This window comes from Rhea americana, unplaced genomic scaffold (genome assembly GCF_003343005.1).
Source record: "Rhea americana isolate MKP2758 unplaced genomic scaffold, rheAme1 scaffold_47, whole genome shotgun sequence".
Taxonomy (NCBI): domain Eukaryota; kingdom Metazoa; phylum Chordata; class Aves; order Rheiformes; family Rheidae; genus Rhea; species Rhea americana.
Genome location: NW_028186612.1, coordinates 5889010 through 5901214, shown reverse-complemented (window position 1 = coordinate 5901214; position 12205 = coordinate 5889010). Strand labels below are relative to the sequence as shown.

The window sequence follows — 12205 nt, the reverse complement described above, 5'->3', positions numbered from 1 at the left end:
CTTGATATAGCGGGGATTCCTGCCATCATCCAAATAACTGATCAGAAAAGAAATACTGCTAATGAGTTTCCAGTTGGCAGCCTTCCGTACAACTGCACTGATTATTGCATATTTTTTAACTCCTTTTAGAGCTGCCTGTAAAAATTGTGAAGCCTTTGCGAGATAAGATTGCTCTTGAAAAGCACCGTGGATTCCTAGAATGCCAAGTGTCTCGTGCAAGTGCTGAAGTTAGATGGTATAAGAAGGATGTTGAAATTCACCCTAGTGACAAGTATGAAATTGTGAGCGATGGTGTCTATCGYAAACTCATCATCAATGATGCAGATTATGAAGATGAGGACACGTACACTTGTGATGCCTTTGACGACAAAAGCAGTGCTCATTTCTTTGTTGAAGGTAGTAAACCMTTTTTTTTCCTTCAGGATACATTGGAGGAAAAATTAACTAGTCCAGAAACCCTTTATCACTTTATCTAAAACATATTTTAATTAAGTGGTGTTCTTTTTCTTAAGTCTATTGGTATTGCTTCCYTTTAAAATTAGCAGGAACATCCTGAAAAATGAATATATAGTACCTAAGAAAAGTGATGAAATTGCTGTTCCAGAGAACTTTACCAGATGTACTGGGGAAAGTTTGTTGTTCAGAGAATTGTTGCTGTAGGTAACAAATTAATTCCTGGYTATCAACATCTGTATTTCAGTGAACTTTCTATTCCATCTTCTAATGCCTCGTGTTTGGTATCAGGATAAGAAGGTGACATTCTGGTTTACAAACAGGACAGAGAATCAGGAGATCTAGATTCTCTGATGCTGTGTCATAGTCTTACAGTCTAATCTGTGACTGGCTATATATATTTCTCTATCTAAAAGGGGATGTTTTAAGGCTTGCTGAGGTAATAAGTGCAGTACTCAAGTGCAGTAAAAATGATACAAGTGTGCAGGGTGATCATTAAAAAGTCCTATGAAGTCTCCTAAATCCCCCTTTTCTCTTGTTCCCTCCTTCATCCAGAGCAATCCATTAGTATTGTAAAGGAGTTGTGTGACGAGGATGTGACTGAGCCTGAAGAAGCCAGATTTGAATGTGAGATATCTATTCCATCTGTGAAACCCCCGAAATGGTCTCTACGTGGAGAAGTCTTGCAGGCTGRCAGAAACATTATCATGCAACAAGAAGGCACCATCCACCGCCTGATCCTGCTGAAAACCTGTGTTGATATGACAGGCACCGTTCAGTTCTCAATTGGCAAATCAAAATCCACAGCAAACCTGCTTGTCAGAGGTAAGATGTCCTGGTTCGAATTAGATCATGACGGATCCTTCCTTCTCCCAGTCCCTGGGAAGTAATTTTTCAGGCTTACGGTTTAATGTGCACACTCCACTGCTTGGGGTCTTGGAGATGTATACATACCTGGATGGTGGTCTCTGTCCCCAGCTGGTTCTTAGACACAATGTCGGAGGCACGAAATGAGATAACAGTGTCTCAGGAAGGGATTAGATTAGATGATGAGTGTGATATGCCTGGTTTTCAAATCTTTTGAGCCAAGACTAGTTGAGTCACAATAAAAGACAAAAGAAGTGACTCAGGTAGCAGGGAATTGGTTTTTGAGATTTTGGGATTTTTTTTAATAATATTCTCAATTGTAGCGTTAAAAAATATAAAGTTTGCAAATGTATTAACACCACTGTAATCAAATCTCCATAAAAATCGAAGAAGAAATACCTTAAAGAGTTTTCTTCTTAGAGGGAACAATCATAATTGGTTGAGTGCTATTTTTGTTCCTTGCTCTATTATTTCTTCCCCTCCTCCCCCCCCCTTTTTTTTTGCTAAAAGTGGTTTGCACTTTTTTTTTAATTAACTGTACCAAAGAAGTCAAAGCAGATGAAAATTGCCAGGAGAGAGAGTTTTTTGTCCCATTTATGAACTAGAAATGTTTGATAGCACGTTTACTGAATCTGTTTTGTTGTTGATTTGATCTGGGACAAAGCTTAAAGTCTTTCCRTCTTCTGCTGTCACCGTGGTAAATATCTCCAATCTCATCCTGAAATTCTTGTTTTGACTTTAATTCATTCTTATTTGAACAAAATCCTCAATTAGAGCACATCCCAATAAACACTGAATGAGAACTAGACCACGCATTTAATAGTTAATATACAGTATTTTCTTATAGAAATATCATCAGCAGCATTGCCTATAGATTATCATGCCCCTATAGCTTCAAACTGGCCTCTCAGTGAAACAGCCCTGTAACAGGAAATTGCAGCATCATCTGAACTGTCCCAAAACAGTGGCCTTGGTATTAATTGATATGAAATAGAGAYTTGAAACTTTTCTTCAGCTTGCCTTCATCCTTTCTTCTTTTCCAACACCRCTTTGCAGATTACAATATACAGATCACAAGGAAGATGGAAGATAAGATAGTTTTGGAACGTCATTCAGTTGTCCTATCATGTGACTTCAAGCCTTCTCCAAAGGTTGTGAAATGGTTCAAGGACCACACAGCCATTGAGCCCTCTGAGAAGTACAAAATCAAGCGGGAGAAGCATTCAGCAGAACTCAAGATTCTGAAGGTGAAGCCTGAAGATGCTGGTGTGTACATGTGCAGGGCCGGAAACGCGGAGACCAAAGCCGTGCTGACAGTTGAAGGTATGAGCAGTCTGCAGCAAGCAGACTGGCCTATTGCATGTCCTTTCTGAGTTAGTATTTCACTCTACATTTCTCTTCTTGRATTGTGGAAGATTTCCACAGTTCTTTTCTAATTCTATATGAATGTAATATTTTAAGTGGACTGACTATTTCTGATATGCGCTCTTCTGATATTCCAAGATACTGAAAACCAGCACTTACCCATCAAAGGGATTATGCATGTGGAAGGGCAGTATCTGGGAAAGATGCTGGCATTAGACAGAATACCTTCTACCTTGACTTCAGCAAGACACCTGTTTGCTACCTCTGTTAGCTGTGCTCATTATAAAAATATATAAGTTGACCATATATAAGTTGACCATGAGCCAGCAATATGCTCTTGTAGCCAAGAAGGCCAGTGGTATCCTGGGGTACACTAGGAAGAGTGTTGCCAGCAGGTCGAGGGAGGTGATCCTGCCCCTCTACTCAGCCCTGAGGAGGCCTCATCTCGAGTCCTGTGTCCAGTTCTGGTCTCCCCAGGACAAGAGAGACATGGAGCTACTGGAGAGAGTCCAACGTAGGGCTACGAAGATGATCCGAGGGCTGGAGCATCTGCCCTATGAGGAACGGCTATGAGAGCTCCGGTCTGTTTAGCCTTGAGAAGAGAAGACTGAGGAGGGATCTTATCAATGTCTACAAATACCTTAAGGGGCGGAGMGGGGAGGGGGCAAAAGGATGCAGCCAGACTCTTTTCAGTGRTTCCAAATAATAGGACAAGACTCAACYGGCACAAACTGAAACACAGCAAGTTCCACCTGAATATGAGGAAGAACTTCTTTCCTGTAACAAAGCACTGGAACAGGTTGCCCAGAGAGGCTGTGGAGTCTCCTTCTCTGGACATATTCACAACATGCCTGGATGTGATTCTGTGCAACATGCTSTAGGTGACCCTGCTTGAGCAGGGGGGCGGGTTGGACTAGGTGRTCTCTAGCAGGGCCTTCCAATCTCAACCAGTCTGTGATTCTGTGAGAAGTTCATGCATCTTTCTCAAGACTTTATTTTATTTGTCTGAAGACTTCATTTATCTCAAGATTCTTTCTCAAGAGTTTTTTTCATTTCATTCTAGGATCTAATGCACTCTGTTAATTCTAGCTAGTGGTTTTGATGCAAATGGTTGTGGTTTTCATTCAGACCACTGTAGTCATTCGCTGACCACGCTGGTATATTTTATAGTTGCTGTATGTTTGTTAATCCTAATGGTGTTCTGCCTCATCCTGGTATGGCAGTATTGTTTAGCCAGTTCTTGACCTTTAAAAAAGCTGTAAGGAAGGARTGTCATACTGTCACTTTCTGCAAGACTTGTAGGTAAGCCACAGCATCATTCCCAGAAGTCCATTGAGCATCTCTTGTGAACAGTTTGGCCTAGAAGAGATTCATTTAAACGACCAAATGATTTAATATTCCCAGGGCCTCCTCTCAGTCGGTTAATCCTATGAAAAACAGCATTTCATAAATAGAGTAATTGCAAAGACAAACCTGTGGCCAGTGACTGGAAAAGAAAATAATTCAATTCTTATTTTTCCCTAAGCTTGAGCAAATTACTTAATCTCTTTATGCTATCTGCTTGTRACTGAAAAAATAGTCTTTGCCTCATCCTCCGTGACTGTTTCCCTGGTGGGTAGAGTCAGTGACAATTTTGTTATAATGTGTGTATGTTTGTGCAGAAACTGGTACACAGGGACTTGGAGCTATGGGATATCTCAAAGTCACTGTAATGTTGTTAGCATTTTAGAAAGAATTATTTATTTTCCAATTAAAAAAAAAGTTTTATATGGAAAAGAGAATAGAGGGGTCCAGACAGCACAGTCTTTTGTAGTAGATGCTTTTTGCTGGATTGTGAAATGTAATGAGCTGTGATGCACAGGAGATCRGACTAGACCATCTCATAAACTCTAACCACTGTGGAATCCAGTTGTGGTAAGAGTACTGATSCATGATAACACTGATGATGATGCATTTTGGTTTCCTACAGCCCGCAACGTGGAAATAATCAAACACCTGCAGGATGTGGAAATTGAAGAAGAGAGTTCTGCCGTCTTCTCATGCGAACTGTCCCACGATGACGAGGATGTGGAATGGTTCCTGAATGGCACCCTCCTTTATACCAACAATTTCAATGACATCAAGAGYGTTGGCAACTGCTACACACTGATGATGAAGCAAGTCAAGCCTGAGGATGCTGGCACCGTGACAATGAAGTCGGACAAGGTGTCAGAGAGCGTGTGTCTGAAGGTGATAGGTGAGTCATGACAGCGCTCCTTCTGAAAGTGAGTAAGAGATGGAAGGGAGGGTATGGTATTATTTACCATACCCATGCCACAGTCCTGCCTCTAAGCTTCACCTCTCCAGGGCCAAATAGCTGATGGTTTTTCTAACRAAGATTGTTTTGGGATCCTGCCAAAATTTTCCGTAAATTATCATCATCCTTTTGCTTGCTGTATGGACAATTTCAAGGCCAATTTGCTTTATTTGTAGCTCTCTTCAGTAGTGTATTGTCTGTATAGTGTTATTACTGAAGATTTTTACTTCAAGGGGCTGAATTTCAGTTAATTTAGTATCTCTAAGGGTAGGGCATATCTTTCAATTCGTCTATTCTGAGTTAAACTGAGTAGATAATAAGAACACATTTCACTACTGTCCTTAATATTCAGAGCTTTGTCACACAGCTGAGTTACTGCACTTTACCACATTCTCATRCATCAGCTGAGCCACAGTAAGTCACGTCAATTATTTTAGAGATGTTAAAAACTTCAGGTAAAACACTATGAAGAGTTCTAGTGCATTCTAGTGAATGCATTTTCTTTTGTCACACACCTGTGCATGCGTGCTCAAGTGATGCAACTCAGGTAACTCATAGTGATTTGTTATACTAAATTAACTCCACTGTGTGTCTGTACAGTTTTGAAATGGAAACGTCAATAGGAAATGCTCCGAGCAATTCTATCTGAAAGTCAGAGAGACTGACACCCTCAACAGCCCCTCAGGAAATCAGAGATAATTGTCCTTTCATTTGCCTCCTGAGCATGAGAAATTTGCTTTTTCCAGAGAGTCAGAGRAATTTAACTATTTAACCATCCACTCAGAGAGTCTGAAGGATTTGCTCTTCCTGCTTTCTCTTAAATCTGGTCAAAATTTTTGCCTCTATGCACAAAGAGCAAGTGTCTTCTGGATCAAATGTATTTTAAATTATATAAAAAGCCACAAAGCTAAGAGATGAGAGGCAAAATGTTTAAGAGACAGTGTACAGCATATCCTTGCATTGCTGCTGCCTACTATGGTGAATTCTGCTTCACGAAATCACAGTGCCAGCTGTCTGGCTTTGGAAAAGCTACATCCCGATTACTTCTCTTCACGTAGTTTTTTACAACTATCTGAACCYTTTTCAGTTTTAAACTGCTATGAGGAGAGAGGATATTCCTTATGAACCTTCTCTGCTTTTGTGGCATAACACATGCAAGTGCTTCCTTAAACCTAGTCTATCTTGWTGAGTATCTGTGCCTCAGAAGTATGAAGCTGCCCCTCTGCCCTTCACTAATAYATGCTTGCCCTAGGCCCTGTTCCCTATGACTACATCTCCTATARGATTCCAAGACCTGGTGCCCGAGGGATGCTCCAACATAGAGAAAAAAGGAGTCTGAGTCCTCACAGCCTCGGAGCTGCACAGTCATAATTACAGCATTGTACCACAATTAAGGTGCTGCATTTCACTTCCCCTCCATGGCCGTTCAGGTGGCCTCTCCTGATCCCCGAATCCTCCCAGTAACGAATTCTTCTTTTCCTCAAACTCATTCCAAACATGAGATACGTGAGCTGTTGTATTGGTTTCATCTGCTTAGATAGGAGTTTACTTGAGCCCTCTTTAAATGCCTGGTAGCAATTGAAAACATCTCAACTAAAATATCCTGATTGTTCTCTATTTTGTCCCTTTTTACCTTCAGAGAAGCCTGCTGTCTTCATGAAGTCATTAGATGATGTTTATGGTGARGAGCGAGGTGTGATTAAACTGGAATGTGAGGTCTCCAAAGAGAAGGTCAAACCTGTTTGGAAAAAGGATGGAGTGGAACTCACTTCTGGCAACAAATATGAGCAGACRCAGTCTGGGAAGACCCTGCGCCTCCTTATCCGTGACCTCGAAAAGACAGATGCAGGTTTATACACCTGTGATATTGGCACTGATGTTGCCAAATCAAAGGTTGGCGTTCAGGGTAAGTACTGTAGACAGCGGTGGCCAGTCACAGGGTTCTGGGAATACGCGTGACATTGGTTGCTTGTCTCGCAGCTATTCCTCYGTGAGCCTCAAGGGCTTCTGCTGTAGACCAGTGTTGCTAGAATTTACAACACAACACAATGATGTCAGAACAACCCTCATTACTCTTCTGTTATAAGTGTGCCTRGTGTTTTAATAAAAATCATTGGATATGTCAAGAACGTACCAGCTATATTTCCTTCCTGAACACTCCTAAAATGGAGCAATCCTCTCAGGAAGAGCTACTAGTCTCTTAAAATAAAAGAACCTTGTGTTTCACCTGGTTCCGCTAGTAATTCAGTCTGTTGTGGGAACGTAAAAGTTAGAACACTGTCTGGTAAAGAACCATTCCAGAGCGAAGCCGAGAGATTCGCACAGTCCTTTTCCTACAGCCCTGTGATCACTCTGAGGGGAAAATGTCAGAAAAATTCTTCCCCCTGTCAAATGCATCAGTAAGGAATGCAGTGCTGTCCTGTAAATCCTGTAGATAAATGAACCAGATGAGCTAAAAATGATAGCACAGCTACTCCTGTCAGTCTCCAAAGCCTTTTCTCGTTATAATCATTGTATTAACCTACTTTTTGCCTCCCAGAATTAAACATTGGCATAACCAAACGGCTGAAGAATACTGAAATTCAGGAGGGAGAAGATTGCAGTTTTGAGTGTATTTTGTCCCATGAAAGCATTGATGACTTCCATTGGACACTGAATGGGAGGAAAGTGGAAAGCGGTGGGCAATTTGAAGTATTTAACGTGGGTCGGAAATATACACTCAATATCAAAAATGCGACTGTTGCTGATGCTGGAGAAGTCATTTTCACTGCCCGCGGTCTAACCTCAAAGGCCTCTCTGACCGTAAAAGGTAACGAGATCAAAGTGATTATAGGGTTTGAGTGTTTTCTTTTCTTAGCTTAGCTCAGTAAACCATGAGGGCAAACTCCTGATGTGATGGAATTGAATATCAACGTTCCCTGTGAGCACAGAGGCACTGAGAATTTCCTTGAAAAACAAGTGAAATGCTGAGACTTTTTATAGTTTTTTAAAGAGTTGCAGAATGCACTGGTTAGTGTTGCAGGTGCACTTCTCTCTACCTGCTAGCTCCATTAATATTAGGCCAAGAATGAGCTCTTCAAATAACTATAAGTGCAAATATCCTTTAAGTCTAAGCTGAAGGGACAATCTCCATCACATCTAACTGTACACACGGCTGCTTCCTAGAATGCGTGCCTGTGAAGTAGTCCTCCAAGGCTACCTGGGTGGTCAGTAGAGAGAAGAAATGGGTAGCTTTCAGACATGATTCTTCTGCCGTGGTTGGACATACTTGGAACAGAATGAACTGTTCCCTGAACACCGTTGCCTGTGCTGAGTAGATCACTGCTGGCTGTAAAGGGGCCCTGAAATGAGTGCCTCTGCTACACATGTCCATAGTGTAGATGTCTGTGTTTGGTGGGGTAAATCGCATCCTAAATGCACACTTCAGTAAAGGCGAAATGACAGCTTCTGATGTGAATGCCGTCCAGACGAGTCTGCAATTCCTATAAATGACCATTGCTGCTCACTGAGAGCCCATCGCCGCAATTAATATGCGCTAAACAAGAACATTTCTTTTTCCCTCTGTTCCCATCGTAACGTGAATCATTCATAGGGCAGCGTGAAAATTTGTGTATTTTAATTGAAAAAACAACAAAAATGCATATATTGATTATGATCATAGATTTTTATTCAGAACTCTTTTCTCCTTCAGAAAAACCTACAGAGATTACAAAACAACTGGAGGATAAAACATCAGCAGCAGGGCAGGACATCTGCCTAAGCTGTGAATTGTCAAAACCTGATGCAAGCATTCGGTGGTACAAGGATGGCAAAGCAATCCGAAAAAGCCAGAAATATGACTTGCAACAAGAGGGAACACAAGCCATTCTGGTCATCCATGACTCCACAGTCAAGGACAGTGGAGAGTACACCTGTGAGACAGAGATCTCCAAAACAAAAGCTAGGATCACGGTGCAAGGTCAGCTGAAGGACACACATGGGCTGGGCTGAAAAGTATGAAAGTTGGGGTAAAAATTTGCAAGCTGTGGGAGATGTTCTTCTGTCCTGTTTCTCTAAACAGGATCAAAACCGTTTTTCAGAGAGGTCTATGGATTTTTTTTTTTTTTTTTTGTTATTCTTCAAAAAAACCTTCCAGGTACTGAAGAATCTCTTACATTACTTAATGGGCTAATCAAAAATGTTAATTTGAATAGGTGACAAATATTATGTGCGGCCTGCCAGATGAGATCTCATGATCACCTGTACAGTGGCATTAACCTTGCCAGATATGTAAAAATGTTTTACCTGGTATGTCCTATGGCAGGAAATGGGCTTGGTGATCTTCTGAGATCCTTTCTATCTCTGTTTTCTGCGATTCTACTAGTGGGGGCAGAGGAGAATCAAGATTGTTCACGCTGAGGACTTGTTGGGTAACAAATTCTCTCTCTCTCTCTCTCTCTCTCTCTCTCTCTCTCTCTCTCTCTGTCTGTCTCTCTCTCTCTCTCTTTTTATTTTCCTCCTGCAGAAAAACCCAATTACTTTGTCAAGGAACTTTCAGATATGAAAGTCAATGAAAATGGAGTTGCAGTTTTTGTATGCCAGAGTGAGAAAGCTGCGTCCTCTGTGGTCTGGAGGAAAGGCATAGCAGAAGTCAGGGCAAGCGAGAAATACGAAATCACACAGAAAGGCAAAATCCTGCAGCTGACCATAAATAACTTGGAGAAAAATGACAGTGACATTTACACTTGTGACATTGGGGATGCCCAGTCCAGAGCGAGGCTCGCCGTACAAGGTATTTATGAAAGGAATATGACTGTACATCTGGTTTCTTCCTATTGGGAAGGAAGGAACTATACAAACTAGCACTGTACTGCTGGGTGGCTGCTTGTCCAGGTGCACCAGGAATACTTCAGGTCTGWTTAAAAAAAAGAAAAAAAGCTGATGTAAGGAGGCGCTGGTGTTTCTTTGGGGATATGTGATTCATAAGGTTCATGATGCCCACTGCTGGACAAGGGAGAAAATTATTCTACCTCTAGGCATTTCCCCATGTYTCTTAGTGCCTCTCTCCAGCAGTGGCTTCTAGGAGAGGATGGGTAAATGGGTGGTGTGCTGCTTGTTTTAAGCACATAGGTCATGAGGAATGTGGCAGCATCGTATTTACAGTTCAGTAAAAACTCCCTCTACTGATTTTGTAACAAGGAGCAACAGTAGGTTGCTTTTTATATGGTGATAACACACACATATATACACATGCACACACACATATGTGTACATATATATACATACACATACATATGTACACACACACATTGTCTATATGTGTATATATACCTACATACACATAGCTTTTCAGGGCTGTTTTGTATTTCCTTTTACTAAAGCTGCACCCAGACACACACTCCCTGAGCTCAAGGAAGTTGAGAGTTGAGTGGTCATATCCCATAGAAAGAAAATTAAATACTCCAGAAATATACAGTAAATTATATATATAAAAAAAAATCCAGGAAAATACAATAAACAGAGGTAGTTTTCATAGGCTTGTCTGCTCACTGGTGTCTAGGACACAGTGACTCTCTCAGAGCCTCACCTTGTCCAGGTAGTTCCAGTAGGAGAAAGGTTATAGTATTGGATTTGCAATGTACTGGGTACCCATTCTGCTATATGTATTTTAGTATTTTGAAGTTGTCTTCATCCTATTTTGGTGTGTACCCTGTAAATATGTATACATATTGTCTCTCTGTGAATAATTGTTTTGTTCAGTAACAAGGGAGTTATATTTCAGACTTCTTTACCATGATTTTGTTGTTGTTGTTGTGAAATAGTCACACAAGAAGTCTTGGCATTTTCCACACCAATTTTCGTGCTAGAAGCTGGAGATTGCAGTAATAGATGTATCTATGTTCCTTTCAGGCCAGAAAGTGCTAATAACAGAAGACCTGGAAGATGTCAGTGTGTTAGAAGGAGAATCTGCCATGTTCAAATGCAGAATCTCTCCTGTAGAATATAGCAAAGTGCAATGGTTTTTGGATAAAACTCCGCTCCATACCAACGAACTTAATGAGATCCAGTCTCAGCCTGGTGGATATCACTTGCTGACCTTGAAAAAACTCTCACTGAAGGACTCTGGGGTCATTACATTTGAAGCTGGTGATACGAAAACATCTGCCAATTTGGTGGTTAAAGGTAATTCAAGCATCAAAACTGCAGAAGAGTTTAGAATGAGTAGAAATAATTGCTAGATAATGTGAAATAATTGTTAGATAATGTGGATAGGTGAAAAAAGAGCAAAAATGCTCTTCTAGTGTTGCATGAGTAATAAAGGTAGAGTTAGAGAATTAACATTTTGTGATCCTGGAGAACTGCCAGTGTGTTTGTGGGACCTTAGATGGGAATGTTATAGTATGCTGATGGTTCACTGCACACCTCCGCTGGTTTTCCTTGAGCAGAGATAGGATGGCAATGTGATGATCAGTGAGAAGACTTTCATGTTCATAAGCCTATGCTTGAAGATGRCAAGAAACTGTTCTTTCTTGTCATGACCTCTGTAGAGGTTTCTTCCTCCTTCCTCTTCCACAATAAGTGCCTGCTCTGCACTAACTCRTCTTAAAGTCTGGAATCTCAGGCCRTGATAGAGCCTGAAGAGGAATCTCCACTGGGRCCCTTTYGTTTGCAGCTATGCTTTCCTCTCTGTGCCTGTTCTGTGCTGTTTTTTAAGCTTGTGCTTCATATCTGATAAAAATATGTTGTTGGTCTTACAATGAGAAATTAGTGCTGCTGGTTATGACAGAAGATGCTTTGTTATTTCTTTGTGTCCTCTGTGTTATGCTTAATCACCTCTATAAGTTTTTGCAGCTTTTTGTGTCTGTGGTCCAGCTCTGACCACCAATCCACAATACAATTCAGTGTCTCCCATCCCTGGCCAACTTCTGAAGAAGCTCTTAGTCATGCAATTTTCAGAAGTTGGTATGCTGATGGAATTGAGCTTTTTTGTTATKTGTCTTCTCTGCCTTGCTCCATGGATCTGGCTGTCATCCCAGAATGATACGTGGAAGCTGAAAGAGGAAATAGTCTCCTAGGCTTGGGCCCGTGCASGGTCTCTGTGTTAGTTACACCATTTCTGTTTTCCTTTCACTGCTGAGAGCACAGGGAAGCAAAATTCCAATAACTAGGGCCAAAGGAGGCTCTAGGATTGCTCTGCTCTTATGAAAGAGGACTTGCTGGAGGTGCCTTAGTTTCAAGGAGTGA

General features: G+C 41.2%; 1 protein-coding gene across 1 annotated transcript in view; it reads left to right on the top strand.

The window, feature by feature from the left end:
- The window catches only part of OBSCN (obscurin, cytoskeletal calmodulin and titin-interacting RhoGEF), a gene marked incomplete at its 5' end in the record, with an annotated part of 135422 nt that overhangs the window by 16149 nt on the left and 107068 nt on the right, over window positions 1-12205 (top strand). The window contains 9 exons of the mRNA XM_085316526.1: window positions 130-396; window positions 1009-1278; window positions 2377-2643; window positions 4655-4921; window positions 6621-6887; window positions 7521-7790; window positions 8673-8939; window positions 9486-9752; window positions 10871-11143. Coding sequence (XP_085172652.1) covers window positions 130-396; window positions 1009-1278; window positions 2377-2643; window positions 4655-4921; window positions 6621-6887; window positions 7521-7790; window positions 8673-8939; window positions 9486-9752; window positions 10871-11143 — 2415 coding nt within the window. The remainder of the gene's footprint in view (window positions 1-129; window positions 397-1008; window positions 1279-2376; window positions 2644-4654; window positions 4922-6620; window positions 6888-7520; window positions 7791-8672; window positions 8940-9485; window positions 9753-10870; window positions 11144-12205) is intronic.